This window comes from Carya illinoinensis, chromosome 1 (genome assembly GCF_018687715.1).
Source record: "Carya illinoinensis cultivar Pawnee chromosome 1, C.illinoinensisPawnee_v1, whole genome shotgun sequence".
Lineage (NCBI taxonomy): Eukaryota > Viridiplantae > Streptophyta > Magnoliopsida > Fagales > Juglandaceae > Carya > Carya illinoinensis.
In genome coordinates, this window is record NC_056752.1 from 5361852 (window position 1) to 5375086 (window position 13235).

Sequence of the window (13235 nt, forward strand, 5' to 3'; positions counted from 1 at the left end):
TTAAAATAAAAATAACTTTACAATCTGACATAAAAATATTATTACGGCAAGAACATTCTTCCTTAAAGTCCCGTTTATTTACCAAACTTAAATTATATAATTTCATTTCATCATTACAATTTTTTAAAATTTCTATACAAAATATAATAAACAATTCAATTTTTTAAATTTTAAAATAAAATTAATATTAAAAAATTACATTATAATAATAATTTATTTAATTTTTAACAAAACATCTAATCTCATATAAACTGTATAACCAAACTATTATCTTAAGCTGGACTAGGATAGCGCTACGCTTGACTAGAATACTTGATCCTGGCGTCCAAGCAGGCTTCTTAATTGTAATCAAGTCCAGTCCAAGAGCGGACCCCATAGTCTGCAAACCTCTCTCTCCCTCTCAAGTCCAGTCCAAGAGCGGACCCCATGGTATGCAAACCTCTCTCTGTGTCTCTCTCTCTCTCGACCAAAAGCTCCGAACGATCCAAATTAAGGTATAATCGCTAACTCATTATGCAATTTAGAATCTCATTTTCAAATTCTTGTAATATTATTTTGTCCATTATCATCAAGTTAATCACGATTAGCACGCTTCTGTAAGCTGTTGTTTCTTTTATATCAAAGTTGCGTTCTTGTTCTTGTTCTTGTTCACTCTCCTTCATAGGAAATATTGGAATTATCCGCTGTATCTATGTTTAAACTATTGGATCCGATAAAAGTGATATGTTTACGTGTGTCGTCGCTACCAGCGCCTGTTTGGTTGCCGGAGAACGCGATGGAGAAGATGACAAGAATTTCTATTATTCTTATCTGTTTCTTTTTGAATTACAAATATAGATTTAGAAAACTTAAATTACTGTGCTAACCGATTGCATTGCTACTCTGATCAGTGAATCTTTTTCTTTTTTCGTTTTTGTGCAATTTTTAGTTTGGCCGTTACGCTTGTGCACGCTGGCATTTCTCTTATAGGCTAGATTGCTTTCGAGTTCGGTTTATTACCACGTACGTGGATGTTTATTAACTGTTTGTTGCTTGCAATTGTTTGACGGAAAATGATATTTATGTTCCCTAAATGGTTGCTTCCACACCACTTCTTAGTGAATTCTTTCTATCAGTATTAAGGAAAATAAGATGCAATTAGAATGATATTTGGTCTGGTGGGATGATTCTTGCTCTGGGTGCGAAGGCCCCGTTTTCTTTTAATGCCTGCCCTAAATAATGACTTCCGTCAACATGCATCCTAACAGTCAAAGGGTGGGCTCGGGATGAGCTGTAGACTTCTTGGGTTCAATTCCGCACTAGGAGTCTCCCTAAATTACATGATGCATGATTCTAGTGAGCGAGATTGTGTAACCGGGATTTACTCCCAAGAAGTGGATTTGAAGGGTCTAGTCTTGGTGAGTCTCCATGTCAAAATATGTCCAATTTTAATGAGAACCAAAAACTATCTCAAGAAGCATGGGTATAGGATAGAATAGAAAAATTCTTAGCAATTTTATAGCTTCTTGTAATTTTATACTTTTAGTATGAATCAATCATTGTGATTTGTAGCAACCCATGACACTGCTTGGACAAATATCGGGGACAAGACATTAGCATACTGATAACTAAGCAACCCATGACACTGCTTGGAAAAATATCGGGGATGAGACATATTAGCATACTGATAACTAAACACGAGCATAATCTGTCTTATCTGTAATTTGAGTATTAAGAATTTGATAATTATATATAATTTCTTTTATCCGAAGAGTTTAGTATGTATAATTTAGTTTGTAGGCCAATGCCTTTTAATACTTGGTTAAGAAGATTATTGGATTAGTTGTTTTCTTTAAAACTGGTTTTGAATATTGCATGCTGTTAGGTTGCTGTTGAATAGAATACTAGCATCGCTGAAAGGAGGTAGACATTGATGTAATTAAGAGTTTGTGTGTTGGCCATACTAACTTAGGAGACATTAAAGTTAAGTATTTGGAAACAAATGAAAAAACAAAAACCAAATCTGTATGGTGAGACTTGATTTTTATGTTTACTTTTATATCTTTTCTCTAACAAAGATATTAACGTGTTGTTACAGTTCAATAACTGTGAAAGAAACTTAATCAGAAGTATAATGGATCGAGGAAGGAGACTGAATAAGGTCATTGCAAACAAAAACAGCAAGATATACAGGGACCTCAAAGACATAATGAGGGAGCACACCCTTTCCTTTCTTCCTGCTAAATCCCTTTTCAGGTTCAAAGGGGTTTGCAGGGACTGGAAGCTCCAGATCTCAACTCCTTTCTTTGCTCACAATCAGTCAAATAGTTTCCACAATTGCTCAGGCTTCTTTTGCCAATCTTTTTCAAGTCCGCCTTCATTTATCTCCCTTGACCAGAATTCATATGGGGTTCCAGACCCTTCTTTGTTGTTTTTGCCTGAACCGGTTTACATCAGGAGTTCTTCCAATGGCCTCCTGTGCTGCCAGAGTCGCACTGATGACAAGGCCTACTACATCTGCAATCCTGTCACCAAGCAGTGGAAGAAACTCCCAAAACCCAATGCCGATCATGGGTCTAACCCTGCCCTTGTACTCATATTTGAACCTTCTATACTCAACTTTGTTGCTGAGTACAAGCTCATCTGTGCCTTTTCATCTGCTGATTTTGAAAGTGCTATTGAATTCGAGATTTATAACTCTACAGAAGGATCTTGGAGAATTTTTGGTGAGATATACTTTGGTGCTGAAGAGCTCAAGCCTAGGTCTGGCGTCCATGTGAATGGAATTATTTACTGGCTTTTCGACAGTGGTGGGATTGTTCTTTTTGATCTCAGCATGCAGCGGTCACAACGCCTATATGGTCATAATAATGGTTGCTTGGGTGTAATGAACGGGAAGCTTAGTTTGGTTACTGTTTATAACCAAACTCTAACTGTGAGTGTGTTGTCCAATACCTACACAAACACAATGGCGTTGAACAGCAGAGTTAAGGCTTGGGATACAAAACTTAGTGTCAATATCAATAACAGATTGGAGCTAAGTGGAGTTCCAACTTTTGGTCCTGCATACGATCAGAGACCTGTACTCTATGCCAGCGGGGATTTGATTGTAATTCGAGGTGAGAGAGGACTTTATTCATTTAACATGAAGACTCAAGAATTTGTAGGGTTAAGGGCAGAAGCCGATCATGATGATCATGATATGGTATTCATTGGTTATGTGAACAGTCTTGTTGATATCTAGTAGGGCTCTCTTCTTATACGTGCCTACCTCATTTACAATGCTTTCTAGCCGTGCGATACACAATGGGCAGTTATATTAGGTGGTACTGATTCGGAACTTACTCAATGAAGTTAACTAGGGCTTTTGTTACTGATAGACATCTTGCTTCCCCTTTTTCTGCACAAAATGCAAAATACAGTTGATTTTGGGTTTAGATTTGGATATGAAATGTATGAAATATATAGTTCAACAAAATTGTTTACAGTTAGAAATTAGATAGGAAGTGGATGGAAGATATCTGGCTTTTGATTTTTTGTCTCAGTTAAAATATGTAAACCTGCTATAACATCCACACACCTTTGACCAAGTGAGAAAGTTGGGTTACATTCATATAGCAAAAATTAGCAGCTTGCAGGTACTATTACATCTTCAACTGCATAATCATATATAATTGTGTATATATATATGAATCATATATGAATCCTTAATCACAGGGTAGTTTTCTTCTTACAGTTCATGCTGATCACCAGCTTGATGATCATGATTTCCAACAAATTTTCACTTTTGTTACCCTTTCTTTTTCGACTAGTCTTTCATTTAATTTCTATGATCCTCCTCCGATGCATTGTCTGATCTCCAGTTGTCGATTCCCCGTCAATAAAACATGTTAACAAAGTTCATATATATTGAATTTGCTACTTTTTAGTTAGTACTGATGATTAGTTGATTCCTTTCAATAACCATCGTCTTTCTCAGGACCATATAAAAGAACACTGCCCTTTCTTATTCTTATTAATTTTTTGGTTTTGCTAAAATTGATATATGTAATCGAATTTCTGCGTGAGTTTTTTTTTTCTTTTTAATTATTGTTATTTATTAACTTTTTTTTTATGGTGGATGGGCATACTGAAACATTTTATAATTTAGTAAGCAGCAAAACAATATATTTCAACAACAGCCTTATAAAAAGACTTCTTCAATCCTCATCATCCGCACAAGAAACAAAGAGTAATAAAGAAATGGTAGGAGGATAGTAAGCCTATTATTATGCTTAGTTGGAATCAAGCCTTTAATATCTTGTAAATGAGGACCGGAATATAGCAAATTCCGGCTGCGATAGCTCCGTAACAGGCCGACAGACTGATCTTACTTTGTACGCAGTACTACCAAGCTAGAAGCCTCCTAAAATGTTGAATTCTACCTTCAGATCAACACACGACTCCGTGGAAGGCTGGAAGCAATCATTCTAGTCCTTGCTTCCAAGCATTTCATGCGTTCCTTTGATCAATCAAGCACGTACGTAGTACGTACATAAATGACTCGCCAGAACAAGAAAGGTCACCCAGATTTTGTTCTAAATGTTAAAGATGGTGGCTGATCATATTCATGATCAGAAAATTATGAATAATGATTTAAATGTTATATATATAATAAGGCCGTTTGGATTTCCGGACTGTCTTTCAAAAATAAGCAAATTCATGTCCAAGATACCATTCTTTCCATTTTCTGTTACTAATTATCTAAGCAAATTGAAGAAGGATATTGCTCAACCTAGGTGGAGTTCATAATATAAAAGGTGCAAGCACAGTGCATGCATATGGGTGCATTAATATGGAAAATTAAATTCGATGTTTTAAAACTATACTTGAGTCCCATTTCTCTATTCCATGACCAACATTTTTAACTTAATTTCTTTATTTCTCTTTGGAAATTGATGTATATATCAATACGCTTTAGGGTCGATCATGATCATCTTCTGATCGAGGCTGTTTTAGTTGCAAGTCTGAGGACAAGCGTGCAATGTGGAGAGGGTTTATCTTTTGAGTTAATATTAGTTAATTGATAGAACATCATAGGTCGACATGATAAGATCAAGGTGAACTAATTAGCAAAACTGCAGCCAGGAATGGGAAAAAGGAATAACCAAATCAAACTAGGAATGGGAAAATGGAATAACCAAATCAAACTAAGTTATTAGGGGTGGCAAAATAAAAAACAAGAGTAATCTTGGAATTGAGAGAGAGAGAGAGAGAGAGAGAGAGAGCGCTCCTTCTTTCTAGGAGGACATTGAGAAGGACAGGATCTCCTGAGTCCTTTCTATTATGGAAATTCCAACATGCAACAGATTTTCTCTTTCTTGAGTTTGAGAACCTTCGTCCTGTCTGCAAACAGGTACCCTTTTTTTACCAACAAAACATAGATGTTCTTTTTCTTAAGATCCTCTATAATTCTCCATTTTTAATGTAATAGAAAACAGTGTGATCATAACATGGAACGGCTAAAATCTTAGTAATTTAAGGTACCCCATATTTAAGAAAAGAAACAGTACTGTACGTACGTACGAACATATATATACATTTGATCAGTTGGAGGTTTCGTACTTTGTCATGGAATTTAGTTTGTTTTGATTGGTAGTACTTTTAGTTTGCATTAGTCCATAACTCTTTTATCTGTTTTGGATTTTTCCTTCTTATTCAGTGGGCCTCCCATCTTAGCTAAAGACGAGCAGTTGCAGCTGCGGAAAGGTGGATCGGCGTTGATTTCCGGCATAAACTTTTGACGTAAATCTTTGTCGGAAGTTCATGACCGAATAATGCAATCCACTTCTGCGACTGCTCCGTCGTCGAAATCTCCAGCTTCACCGACCTCTCCACAGCCGTCGAACTCGTCGTCAGATTCCACACCACCTCCATCATCATCACCATCACCGCCCAGCTCACAATCGTCGCCTGAAGAATCCCCCCAGGCACCACCTACATCAAAAGGTTCATCTGCACCACCTCCACCATCTTCCTCTGATACCCCTCCTCCGCCGCCCCCTGTGAAAAAAGGTTCAGGTTCCCCACCGACCAATGTCGTACCTCCACCACCCCCGCCCCCGCTCCATTCTTCATCAGGCGGATCACATCCGCCACCTCCACCCAAAGTCTCATCGTCGACGCCTTCGTCTGGTTCTAATAACTCCTTGACCAGTTCATCAATATCTACCAATCTACCTGCAATACTAGGAGTTACAATTGCACTAGGGTTGTTTCTACTTATCGTGATTATTGTTTGTGCTGGAATCTGCTTAAGGAAGAAGAAGAGAAAGAATGATCATAATATGCAAATGCATTATTACTATGGAGATCCTACACAAAAAGGTACCAAACCCATAAGCTTGTTTTTTACTTCCAACACATGATCTTGTCATAGCCGTTGAATATGGAATTTTAGCAAGCCTAATTTTCCTCATCAAACATGGATGTTTGCTTAGTTTTTTGGCATTTGTTTTGGGCGTGAGTAACTATATATATTTCCTAATTAAGTTGCATTCTTATGAGAAAAATGAACTTAGTACAATTTGCATCCAACCCCGTTGCTGACTTCTCTTACGCCTATGCATGCTAATTAAGCAATAAGCGCAGATCGAACTGCTTCGTTTGTGGTCATTACCATATTCCTATAGTCTATATTATTTTATTGTGCAGGTAATAGTCATGAATACTACGACAATTCAACTCAACTCAACTGGCACAGTAGTCCCCAAGGAGGGGACCATGTTGTCAGACTGCCGACACCAACAGGATCAACTGCAGGGGCCTGGCCAGGTGCGAGCCCTCTGCCCCCGCCCATGATGATGTCAGGTAGCGGCGACATGAGCACGAATTTCTCAGGCCCATACAAACCCCCCCTGCCACCTCCCTCACCAAATATTTCTCTTGGATTCAACAAGAGCACCTTCAGTTATGAGGAGCTAGCGGTTGCTACCGATGGTTTTTCGCAGGCCAATTTGTTGGGTCAGGGAGGATTTGGTTATGTGCACAAGGGCGTAATGCCTAATGGACAGGAAGTTGCGGTGAAGAGTTTGAAGTTGGGAAGCGGGCAAGGAGAAAGAGAATTCCAGGCTGAGGTTGAGATCATTAGTCGCGTTCACCATCGACATCTTGTGTCACTTGTTGGATATTGTATTGCCGGTGGGCAGAGGATGTTGGTTTACGAATTTGTTCCCAATAATACCTTGGAATATCACCTTCATGGTAATTAATTAGTCTCTTTAGAATGAAAATTAATTGCTCAAATTTATTTATTTTTGTCAGTTTCTGGCATTTTAGAAAAATTACAAAAAAAAAAAAGAAAAACATAAAATAAATTCTATATTTTAACAAATCGATGTTGTAACAAAAATTCTATATGTACAGTTAATTTTGCATATTCTTTACGTATTCTAATAATGTGATTGATTGCGTCACTTTTTTTTAATATAAAATAATTGATATGGCTAATTATATCAGTAAAGTGTAATAAGTTATCTACTTAATTGTATTTTTTCAAAAGAACTTACATTTTATGATTTAACCAAAGGTCTTGAGATTGATTTTTTTTTTTTTTTATATAATGAAGTTTTTAAAATAAATGATAATTTACGAAGTTTTACACTTTTATGTTAGTCTTTACGAAGTTAATATTTTCTTAGTCGAAAAAGTAATCATTTTAACCATTTTAAGTATTTGGTTGTGGCTTCCATCATATTTTTGCTAACATGGTATATGTTAAATTGGTTGCAGGAAAGGAACTCCCGACCATGGATTGGCCAACTAGGCTTCGTATTGCAGTAGGATCTGCAAAAGGGCTCGCATACCTTCATGAAGATTGTAAGAAATTCAGTCTCTCTCTCTCTCTCTCTCACTCTCTCTCTCTCTCTCTCTCTCTCTCTCTCTCTCTGATAGTTGTCTCATTTGTCGTCGAAATCATGTGAATATACAGGCCATCCTCGGATCATTCATCGTGATATCAAAGCAGCTAACATTCTCCTTGATTTCAACTTTGAAGCCATGGTACTGTTCTTCGTTCATTTCTGCTACACATAAACATGTCTACTTGATAAAATGTATAGAATGACAGAATTTCCCATCCCTTTATTTGCTAAGATGCTTATGCTCCTGAAGCCTCACTCATTTCCCAATGTTCATTGTTCAGGTGGCTGATTTCGGACTGGCTAAGCTGTCTTCTGACAATTTCACTCATGTATCTACACGTGTCATGGGAACATTCGGGTATGTTGCATCTCTGATTATCTGTGATTAAAGGTGTGCAATGAAGCATATTTAAGATGACCATTACCATTTGTTTTTCAATGTTAAAACGATCATGGTCTGTACTCGACAATAGGTAACAAATTATAATTAACAAAAATTTTATATGTAGCCACTTTTACGTACTCTTTTGCACACTCTACTGATGTGATTGGTTGAGTATTAAAAAAATTTGATGTAACCAATCATATCAATAGAGTACACAAGGAGCATGCAAAAATGACTGTACGTAGCATTACCTCAACATCACATGTTTTACACTAGGTGAATACATTTATAAATTCAAGTAAATGAAGAGCATCCTATTCTGCTAAGGATAACACAAGTCTGTTGCAAACAAATGATGTGTGTGAGTGGGGGATGAGGGAAGGTGGATAACATAGGAAGTGGATGTTACAAAGACAATGTAGTAATAAACTTGGGTAGTGAGGCTTCATCCAAGACAAGAAAGCCAGGAAGAATTTTAATGAAAGTTGTGCATAAAGACCTGATGGCCCTGTTAATTGGTAGACTAAAATTAAGAGATTCTATGGCAAAGGTCTTTGTGTAGCCAACTGGAAGTTCTTGGACAAAAAGCTGTCACATGGAATGCAGTTTTTTGTACCATTAAACAACTTGACTATTGAGTAGACATCTAATTGTTAATTGCCTAAAAACTATACAAGAAATTAGAAGAAGCCAACTTGCAGGCTTAGAAATCACCTTTCTCAAGAATAAACCTGAAGTTAATGTGCATACTTTTACAACACCGTTGTGTTTTGATATCTTAAACTAGATTGGATTAAGGTAGTCAGCAAAGAAGGGGAGAACGTATCGATGGTAAGATGTGTTTGGTGAGTAGGAAAATTGAGAGAGGGATGGTAGAAAGATAGTCTAAATCACAATTTTTCTTTGATATCTCCATCTGCAATGCAGAGTAAAATTTGGAAGTGAATTTACCAATAAGGAAAACTTCTTGATGTGCCAATGCAGGTATTTGGCTCCAGAGTATGCATCGAGTGGCAAGTTGACTGAGAAATCAGATGTTTTTTCATTTGGTGTCATGCTCTTGGAATTAATAACAGGGCGGCGACCTGTGGATCCTTCAAGTGCAATGGATGATAGCTTAGTGGATTGGGTATGTACTTCCTCTACTTGTCAAGTTTTGAGTATTTGCAGTTTAGAATGTATTGCTAGTTTAAAAAAAAAAAAAAATCTCTATTCCCCTGTTTGTCCTACAACCTCAAAGATTTTCTGCAAATTTGTGACAAATTGCAGGCTCGGCCACTTATGTCTCTTGCTTTGGAAGATGGAGAATATGATGAGCTGGTTGATCCATTCTTGGAGAAGAATTACAACCTTAACGAGATGGCTCGGATGGTAGCCTGTGCTGCCGCTAGCATTCGTCATTCTGCTAGAAAGCGCCCGAGAATGAGCCAGGTAAGAATATCTAAATTTCGTTACAATATAATTGAAAGAATTAAATTAAATTTTTTTAGACAATAACCGATTTTAACATGGTATCAAAGTCGCTTTCAAGTTCATATCCTGAACTTGAATCTGTATTGAAGGGTTCATTACGAACAATAAACAATCCTTTAACTCAATGGTAATATATTCATGGAAAATAGATTGTACGTGCGTTGGAGGGTGATGCATCATTGCTAGATGACTTGAAAAACGAGGGAGTGAAGCCTGGCCAAAGCTCCGTCTACAGCTCAGCCGGGAGCTCAGACAATGATACCAATGTATTTAATGCTGACATGAAGTTCAGAAAGATGGCACTGGCTAGCCCTGAATTTGCAAGCGGAGAGTGTGGCACATCCAGTAATGAGTCCCGCGAGATGGGCATTGAAGAGAACCGAAAGTGATAAAGTATTAACTTCTGAGTTGCTTGATACTGCCAGGAATCCAGTTGTTTCCAAGTAAATTTGCGGTTTTTTGAGGTGACACTAAAATTTCTGTACTTCCATTGATACTTAATTAACTGATTTATTTCCTTTCCGAACTTGGATATGTACTACTGCATTTATACGCATATACTAAGCAATTGAGGCAGATCTAGCTTACATATACATACAGAGATATATATATATATATATATCTCACACACACACAAAGAGAGAAGATGATGAAACTCCAATTTTATTAATTAACTCTCTTTTGGCAAATAAGCATCTTTTACAAGGGAAGTCCCAAGCGAAGCTTAGAAAAACTACAACCTATAAACTATACCAATTACATTTGTATAAAGAAAACAACTTATTAAAGTACTAAGTAAAGAAGGAACATAACCGAGAGCTATGTCAAAAAAAAGATAGACTAGCTTCGTCCATTGTAAATGTTAAATAGATTCGATACCTCTTTCCCAAGATTTACTCTCATTATATAGAACATATTTACATGGCTATGTACTGTTTAATTTTAAGCTGGAAGACCACCTAACTCTGAGCTCCTAAATTATGCCTGATGTTCAGTAGTGCCATGTGTAGCCTCTCTCTATTTAGCAGCGTTGACTAGTCTACCTATATACAATCTAAAATACTACAACTGTATAGTATTACAAATATTACCAATAAAATGTGGACTGTTGTACGTTGACAACTCCCCTCAAATTGATGTCTGTAGATCAACAAGCATCAATTTGCTACTTAGGAAGCAATCTCGATGACGAGTGAGAACCTTGGTGAAACTATTAGCAATTTGTAGTTCAATGAAAATATGTGGAAGAGTGATAACACGAGCTTCAAATGCTTCACGGATAGAGTAACAATCGACTTTAATATGGTTCGTGTGCTCATGATAGACATGATTGGCATTTATCTGAATAACACTCGTATTATCGGCATGTAGAGGTGTGGGATTGGTCTTAGAAAAATCTAGCTCAACAAGCATACCTTGAAACCAAATAATTTCAGAATAAGCTAAAGACATCGCCCGGTATTCAGATTCCGTAGATGACTTAGAAACTATATCTTGCTTCTTACTCTTCCAAGAGATCAGTGCATTACCTAAAAACACACACCAACCAGTGATGGAGCCACGTGTATCCATACAACCAGCCCAATTAGCATTGATATAAGCAGCAAGACGAGTAGAATTGCTAGTCGGGAAGAATAAACCACAGGCAAAAGTGTCTTGAACATAGCATATGATCCTATGGACAACAGCCAAATGAAGATGACAATGAGTCTGAAACTGACTGACTTGCTGTACAACAAAAGAATGTCTAGTCTAGTAATAGTGAGATAAACAAGGCTACCACCAACTTTCGATATAAACAGGGATCAACAAGTAAGTCACCCTCATCTTTGCAAAGCTTGACATTTAATTCCATAGGAGTATCAACAGAAGTAGCATCCTGTAGGCTAGCTATAGCCATCAAGTTACTAACATATTTATGTTGATTGAGTGAAATACCAGAGGGACTACGATGCACCTCAAGACCAAGAAAATATGTGAAAGATCCAAGATCTTTCATATGAAATGACTCTAAGAGATGAGTATTGAGTTGGCCAAGTAAGGTAGAATCGGAACCAGTGATTATATATCATCAACATAAACTAAAAGAACAACAATATCCATGTTTGATTTCTGAAAAAACAATGAAGTGTCATACTTGTTTTGCTTGAATGAAAATTGTAATAAAGTCGTGCGGAACTTATCAAACCAGGCTCTCGGAGCCTGTTTGAGACCATAAAGGGAGCGACAAAGCTTACACATATGTGAAGTCGGAGAGGTGAACAATCCCGGAGGTGGCTTCATATAAATACACTCTTTTAGGTCCCAGTGAAGGAAATCATTTTTAACATCCATTCAATGTAATGGCCAATCACTGGAAGCAGCAAGAGCTAGAATCGTATGAACAGTAGTCATCTTAGCCACAAGAACAAAAGTCTCTTCATAATTGACACCATATTCTTGATTATTCCCAAGTGCAACAAGCCGAGTTTTGTAATGATCCAAACTTCCATCAGATTGAACCTTAACTGAATAAACTCATTTGCAACCCAGAGGAATAATGGTGGGAAGACATGGCTTAATGTCTCAAGTGTGATTGGCCTCTAAAGTGGCAATTTCTTCCTGCATAGCTTGTCGCCAACAATCATGCTTGACAGCATGTGAGAATATCAAAATTAGACAATGCAGTAATAAGAGCAGAAGCAACCCACCCATACCTATCCGGAGGTACTAACACTTAGAAGAGCGACATACCAAGTGCTCTGAAGGTGCTGCAACTGACTGGTCCTGGAGCATGGTAGGATTAGATATCGGTTGAGCCACCAGAAGAGACTGTGGGTGGGAGCGTCTTGTATACACAATACTCGGTTTAAAACGAGAGCTGACTTGATGAGGATCTGAGAACTGCTATTCAAAAGAGGGGAGGAACACAATAGAAGAAAAGGGTATAGAGGACACAAGAAAGAAATGTTGATTTTCAAAGAAATGTAAATTAGGATCATAGCAAACAAATCCCTTTTGACACATTATATCCTAAGAATGCACATCTAATAGATTGAGCAAATAATTTATGTCGCTCATGAGGAGGTAAATGGACAAAACATAAACAACCAAAGATACAGAGATTATCATAACTAAGTTGTTTAGCAAACAAGCGAAAATATGGAGACTCCATGTGTAAGACTTGGGAAAGTAAACGATTAATCAAGTGGGTAGTAGTTTTCAGAGCCTCGACCCAGAACATGGATGGAACAGAGGATTCTAACAAGAGTGTACGTACCACATCAAGAAGATGACAATTTTTGCGTTTAGCTACTATATTCTATTGGGGAGTAGCAGGATATGAACATTGATGAATAATACCTTTAGAAGTCAAGAATGTCTGAAACTCAGTAGATAAATATTCACCACTAGAATATGTGCGTAATGTCATAATAGTCGCAGAGAATTGATTGTCAATATACGCGAAAAACTCAGTGAAAGTACAAAAAACCTCAGATTTAGAGCAAAAAAAATAA

At 37.2% G+C, this 13235-nt stretch overlaps 2 protein-coding genes across 3 annotated transcripts; both read left to right on the forward strand.

The window, feature by feature from the left end:
- Nucleotides 1-338: 338 nt before the first annotated feature.
- On the forward strand, nucleotides 339-3495 carry LOC122307435 (F-box protein At5g07610-like). Of its 2 annotated transcripts, none has more exons than XM_043120334.1 (2): nucleotides 339-494; nucleotides 2078-3416. In XM_043120334.1, the coding sequence occupies exons 1-2, from the start codon at nucleotides 432-434 to the stop codon at nucleotides 3221-3223; spliced, it is 1209 nt and encodes a 402-aa protein (XP_042976268.1). In that variant the 5' UTR covers nucleotides 339-431; the 3' UTR covers nucleotides 3224-3416. The 2 variants fall into 2 exon arrangements, with proteins under 2 accessions (XP_042976268.1, XP_042976263.1); XM_043120329.1 differs by lacking the exon at nucleotides 339-494 and adding an exon at nucleotides 552-1397 and having other exon boundaries at nucleotides 2078-3495.
- A 1342-nt stretch (nucleotides 3496-4837) lies between these two features.
- LOC122301590 (proline-rich receptor-like protein kinase PERK4) lies at nucleotides 4838-10325 on the forward strand. The gene is made up of 9 exons (XM_043113001.1): nucleotides 4838-5374; nucleotides 5681-6345; nucleotides 6673-7221; nucleotides 7750-7836; nucleotides 7949-8019; nucleotides 8162-8238; nucleotides 9250-9394; nucleotides 9535-9696; nucleotides 9888-10325. The coding sequence occupies exons 2-9, from the start codon at nucleotides 5796-5798 to the stop codon at nucleotides 10125-10127; spliced, it is 1881 nt and encodes a 626-aa protein (XP_042968935.1). The 5' UTR covers nucleotides 4838-5374; nucleotides 5681-5795; the 3' UTR covers nucleotides 10128-10325.
- The last annotated feature ends 2910 nt before the right edge of the window (nucleotides 10326-13235 follow it).

Coding starts and splice junctions, on each gene's coding strand:
- LOC122307435 (XM_043120329.1), top strand. CDS start 1,266: ATGAGCTGTAGACTTCTTGGGTTCAATTCCGCACTAGGAGTCTCCCTA. Junction 1,398..2,077: donor ATTTGAAGGGTCTAGTCTTG/GTGAGTCTCCAT, acceptor GTGTTGTTACAG/TTCAATAACTGTGAAAGAAA.
- LOC122301590 (XM_043113001.1), top strand. CDS start 5,796: ATGCAATCCACTTCTGCGACTGCTCCGTCGTCGAAATCTCCAGCTTCA. Junction 7,837..7,948: donor CGCATACCTTCATGAAGATT/GTAAGAAATTCA, acceptor GTGAATATACAG/GCCATCCTCGGATCATTCAT. Junction 9,697..9,887: donor AGCGCCCGAGAATGAGCCAG/GTAAGAATATCT, acceptor CATGGAAAATAG/ATTGTACGTGCGTTGGAGGG.